Source organism: Melanostigma gelatinosum, assembly GCF_949748355.1.
Source record: "Melanostigma gelatinosum genome assembly, chromosome: 2".
NCBI lineage: Eukaryota > Metazoa > Chordata > Actinopteri > Perciformes > Zoarcidae > Melanostigma > Melanostigma gelatinosum.
In genome coordinates this window covers 9,182,945-9,189,166 of record NC_136635.1, presented here as the reverse complement: position 1 = coordinate 9,189,166, position 6,222 = coordinate 9,182,945, and the positions used below count along the sequence as shown (strand labels likewise).

At 37.0% G+C, this 6,222-nt stretch overlaps 1 protein-coding gene across 1 annotated transcript; it reads left to right on the top strand.

Annotated features, from left to right (window-relative positions):
• The first annotated feature begins 932 nt into the window (after window positions 1-932).
• Window positions 933-5,375, top strand: LOC306788231 (uncharacterized protein). Its single transcript, XM_079283653.1, has 7 exons — window positions 933-1,103; window positions 1,931-2,065; window positions 2,254-2,370; window positions 2,792-2,848; window positions 3,120-3,161; window positions 3,897-4,010; window positions 4,175-5,375. The coding sequence occupies exons 2-7, from the start codon at window positions 1,943-1,945 to the stop codon at window positions 4,220-4,222; spliced, it is 501 nt and encodes a 166-aa protein (XP_079139779.1). The 5' UTR covers window positions 933-1,103; window positions 1,931-1,942; the 3' UTR covers window positions 4,223-5,375.
• Window positions 5,376-6,222: the final 847 nt, after the last annotated feature.

Below are 6,222 nucleotides of genomic sequence, written 5' to 3'. Positions count from 1 at the left end.
ACTCGTCCACTCTACATAATGAATATCTTTTACTTTTGTTACAGTTTAAGCTTTGTTGCTGTAATGATTTTGTAGTTTTATTTATGTACAATTTTGAATGTACATCTTTCACTTGTAAAAATTGAGTTCAGAAGCACAAAGGCACACGGCTGTGTCCGGTTACAGGAAACCTCGTCTCTCTTCCTTTTTCTCTCTCAAACTATTTCATGACATTCCTTCTACTTCTCCATTCCAGCTCTGGCCCCTCATAACCCCATGAGAATGGCGCACACACACACACACACACACACACACGAGTAAAGAAAAATAGGGCCTTCTTTTAGGAGTCGACCATTTTGAACTGGAAAACCAAGAGTTGCTCATGTTGTTGATTCTTTGTTTCTATAAAAGAGGCACACACTAATCAGCAGTGTTTCTTGTGATGTTTATTATGCATAATACTATTAACTGTTAACCACAACATATACATTACAAACTATTTTGGGTTGTGTCCAAAAGTAAATGTAAAGAGACAGCTTCGATTTCACAGAGACTGCACTCCCAAGGAAATATACAGCATCAGCATTTTTCTGGAAATGAAGAATGACATATGTTTACGTTTAAGTGGCAAAGACCTCTATCGGCCTTGGGAAGTATGCACTCACTTAAAGTTAATCGAGTAAAATCTACAAAACAAAGAATGAAATAAAATGGACAATAATATCAAGCTAAGCCATTGAACAATTAGCTAACCATTTTCAACAAGCACATATACAGAGTACTGGTTGTGTTCAAAATGAACCGATCTTTCCTTAATGCCCAATCTTCACTGCGCTCCAGATGTGAACATGATGTGAGTCTTCACAAGAGCTAATACTGAGCTTCAGCACCGACCACAGGACCACACAAGGTCTGGATTTCTTTTTGTTCTCATCGCTTTTGTTTGTAACAGGTTTGCTTGAGATTTGACACAACAGTTAAATTAAACTCTTTTCCATGTTGCCTTATTATGTAATAAATCAGTTGGAATTCCCATCGTAGCCTATTCCTTACATCAAAACTTTTTAATCTGCAACTACAGTTTAGTGGAGGAACAAACGGTTTTCCTTCGTGACCAGTGTGTGGTAAGTTATCTACTGAGTCGTCGACATGAATATTCACTTTTCTTGGCCTCAACAACAGGATTGGTCCGACATGTTGGAGACATGGCCTACATGCGGACAGACCACTGCAGTCCGGAACGTTTTCCAGTTAGGATAGTCTTTATCCGTAACTCCGCTGGTGTTTTTGGCATGCTTAAACTATATTTGTGGATATTGTACTTGTTCTAAGATAAATGGGTATCTCGTTGCCAACAGGACAATGACATTTTAACACTTTGTTTTTTTAAAGTTATGTTAAACATGTCAAATATATTCACATAGTCTTTCAGCCATTGGCCAGCTGTCAGAGCTTCACTGAGGCAGTGTTGTTGAATGTCTTTTTAAATTCATAGCATATGAGAGTACTTCTTTTCAGTTAACATAAATGTAAAATGTATTACACAAAAAATAGATTGACTTTGACTTTTTTGTAGAACATTTAAGCGTAAAGAAATTATTTGACTTTTGTGACATTTTTACGACACACTATACTTTTACTTTTACTTTTATTACTATTTTTGTGACTTATGACAACATTCTCTGGCATATTATAGTATGACTTTTTAATGGCTTTTTGTCATATTTATGAATTATATGCAATACATTTCTATGACATTTTTTATAACATGCTTCACTATTTTTTAATTCGAATAAAAGTAAAGATTTATTCGAGATCGTTTACTAAGTGTCATTATTAAACTGAATGTTAACCTCAAGAACATATTAATTGCACTCAATATCACAACGTTTGCGACCCGTGCTTATGTCAAACATACTAATATTTTCAATCTATTTCTTTTCTGTGACAGTTTGTCCATACGATGTCTGCTGATCTATACTGTGCGAGTAACTCAGGTGGAAATAATGCAAATCTTCAAGGCACCACAGTGGGGGGCAGCAAACCTTTACACCGCTTCATTAAGGGGCAACCCAAGATTATTGGCGTGAGACACACACACACACACACACACACACACACACACAACAATGCTCAAATGACTGTTTTCAAACATACTGATTATAATTTACCAGCATAATTTCCAAGGTCACATATGTGACCGTCATATCTAATAATTCTATTTTTACAGAGGTAAAGAGGTCATGCTTGAAGTTCTTTGTGATTTTCTATTAGATCATTGCACTGGTCCTGGGCTCATCTTTCTTCATGTTTTCCATCGTAATCATGCCAGACAACTCTAGTGAATTTATGTCGACAACGGTCCCGCCTGGCTTCTTGCTTGGAACACTGGTTGGTAGCACAGCAAGAGAATAAAAAGTGGATTCAATATTTAGTAAACAGCCAAATTACAGAACTAAGAAACCACCAATAACCAAAATGTGTACAGGATTTGATCATGGGCTTATGGCAATTTGAACTTACTTCAGAAGTTAAACCCCAACAATAGGTCTTATACCCCACAATTTGTGGAACTCTCTTGAGATGGTTATGGTTAGGCATTTACCTTGAATGATTAAGGTTAGGATAGGACGTTGGGCAGCAAATCTCAAAAGAGTTTTTGCAATTAATGGGTTCCCATCTTTACACGACCCAAATAATTGGCTGTTGTTTTTGCTATCCTGTTTAGTAATTACAATCTTGTGCAGCACTGTGGTATTCCAAAACATTCAAGGGATACATAATAACACAGCTTTTTTCCTCTTCCTTGTAGTTCATCTTTTGTGGGATTCTATATATTCTGACAGAGCACAACCCAACCAAGAAAACAGTAAGCTCTATTGTCATTTGAATTAAAAAACAATACAAGCAAGTTTTCCAGAACTATTTATTTCGAGGACCGAGAGAGGAATATCCCCTCCAGATGTGGTTTGTATAAAATACAAATAATGCTGCGTATAATAATTTGTGTCCGGTGTTATTTCTTTTCTTTTTATTTACCAATTGAGTTTATAGATTTCTGGGCTTTTGTAGGCCTCTCCATGTTGTCCATGTCTCTGTCTGTTTCTCCTTCATCTCCCTCTGTTTGTGTCTACATGTAGGTAACCATATCGTTGGCTCTGAGTATAGTCACCACACTGGTGGTATGTTGGACTTTAGTAATGCACATCTTGCCCAACACTGGTCACCGCAGTTACTACAAGGACTATGGATTCATTGAAGACAATTTCACTCATGAAATCATTTCAGATTGGTCATATGCGGTGATTCTTTCTTTTTTCTTATCATTATTTGTTATTTTTTGTTGGTGGCGGTGCTCATTATTATATTGATCACAAATCTAAAACAAGTTTTAGCTTTTACATTTCTGTGTTGAATAAATGCTTTATTGTTTGATATTGAAAACTTACAAACAAGCAGCATTTTGTGTATCTCGGTATCAAAATGAAAACTTCACCCAAAAAGCTTTTAAGAACTTTTACTCTTGCAGACTGACAAACATAACACAATATATTTTAAATGTTTGATTTGTTGTTAGGACGTAGCCCTTATTATACAAAAGAGTACACACGTCTACAGCACTAAGCAGTTCAACTTGCTGTTCCACAATTAAACATATTTACTGTTGTTTTAATTATTTTCTTTACTTGGTAAAACATGGCCTGATTTGCATCCAGATTTGGTATCACATCAGTATCTCAATTATTTATCAAACTGCATCATTATTAACAGAGACCAAAATGTGTTGGATAGTCATTATTTATATTATGTATATACTATTATTTATGGATATAATTTATCATTTAAATAAATAAGACATTCAACAAAAAAAAATGATATGAATTTCATCATGTGTATTTCTTTATCTGTTTGTCCAGGAAATGGTAATGTCCGTGGAATTGATCTTCCTGGTCTACAGTGTTTTGGGTGCCATTATTTTCATTGTAATGTCATGTCTGGCGGTAGCTGCCCTGCGTTCCACAAAGAGCCAGGTACAAAAAGACATAAAGCGACTTCCATAAGCATTACAGCCTGTGCCAAGAACTGTGCATGTCCCACTCACGCTCACCACATGTTTGCTAAGCTTAAACAAAATTGCAACATAAGTAAGAACCAGTTAAGTCAAGCATTCAAGTTCTCTTACGCTTCTCTTTAGGCCATTATAGTGATGACTACTACGCCGGATGAAACACCAGTGGAATAACGAGCACAAGAGGAAGGTCTGAAGTGCCATAAATTGAGCATAGAGAAGAAGCATGAAGCATACAAAGACAGACAAGTATTTCTCTTTGTGGGAATAACAGGATATGTGATTCCATTTGTAGGTTGTTGCATACAATGCACTACAGATAATATAGGTATGCCTTGTGGTGTTTCTGTGATCTATTACTACTGCCATCATCATGTGAGCACTATATTTATCTGTTGAACATTTGTCACAAGACCTGACAGGATGATAGCATTGAACATTTACCAGTGCATAGGCAATTTACAGCTACTTACTCTGTAGTCTGGCTGTTTGCAGGACTACAGGAGAGGACAAAGGCCTCTCTCTGAAATAGTTGAAGAAAACTTGTATTTTAATTTCTCAAAAAGACTCAAATTAGTCAAGACCAGGTGTAAATTGACATAATCTTGCTGTTGCCCTTGTTACAGTAAGGTCCCACCTTTAATAAAACACCCTGAAGAAAAGGTTTATAAGTTGTAACCAATGGCTTTATGAATGGTTATAGATTATGTCCTAATGCTTGATGAGCCCCATGCCATCAATAAGAAAAACCTCTGGGTGGAGGATGGCATTACTTGTCTTTTTAGCTTTAACTCAAACGGAAAACCACTCCAATGGACTGTTTGACCACCTTGGTTCCAGACCTCAGAATCACTTCCCACACATGCAATATTTTTCTGCATTTCTAGTAGTGAATATTTCATGCAAATTCAGTCGGATTGGGCTACTGTTTGACCTTTAACCTTTTGGAAAAGTGTTGCAGAAAATCTGAAACAGAATTCAACATGACTGCAGAATTAGTTATAAAAATCCATTATTAACCATTAAATACTTATTACCACTTATGACCCCAGAAGTGACACACTTGAGCTTTAATGAGTGAGAATTATTATATTATTTTCCATTTTAGAGTTATTTGTTTTTATAACCGCAGACACAACGACTAAAATATAAATATTATTTATTGATGGTTGGCATGGATAGAACTGAATATTCACCAAACATGCAGCCATGTTAATTCTTAAACATTGCATGATGAGAGAGAGAGAGTATATTTGTATTTAACACAACAGAGTGAGAACATCTGAACATGAAAATCTAATGTCAACAACTCACCCATAAAATTGTCACCTCTTGTAAACTGTTCTCTTTTCAATTAAAGGTGTTGAATATAGAATATAGAATATGATCCTGTCCACCTTCTTGTCCCTTACAAAAGAAGCTTGGCAGCCCTTGACATTTTCTTTGACCATGTCAGCTCGTGTTTCAGCAGCAACACTAAGTACAAACACTATGACACCAAGTGCACAGTCCTCACATAGGACAGCGTGTGAGACTGAGCACTAATACATGCTGTGATTGGTTCAGGCCCGGCTCCAGCCACTGATTTGCTCTTGTTCTTTGGATGCTGCATGTTTGTTCAGCCCTTTCCCCATCTCCACTGCATGCTTCCAATCGCAAAATCCAGTCAGAGTAAAGGCAGAGTCCATGGAAGACCCAGGCGCCCGGAACTTTCGGCAGGGGTAACAATATGCAGCATCTGCATTAACTGAATACTCCAGCCAGTCTATTAGTGTACCAGGCGCTGTGGAATGATCTCTTTTTACCTGAAAATAGGCTTGATGGGTAATTCTTTATCACCACTTGATTGGGTTGATCAATGCCCAGATCCAGTGGCGGCTGGTCAATAGAGGGCCATGGGGCATGGCCCCACCATGAGCCACACAAAAAAAATATTATAATAATCATAAATTATACATGGCCCCACCATGAGCCACACAAAAAAAAAATTATAATAATCATAAATTATACAAATTGTCACTATTTCTGTTTTTGAACTGTGGAATGTACCCAGTAATGTGTGTAAAATATGATATCTGCGCAAAATATCTGCTTTTCCTGCTCGTCCTCTCCGCCTGTGTGCTCATCTGCTCGTCCTCTCCGCCTGTGTGCTCTCTGCTCGTGCTCTCTGTCTG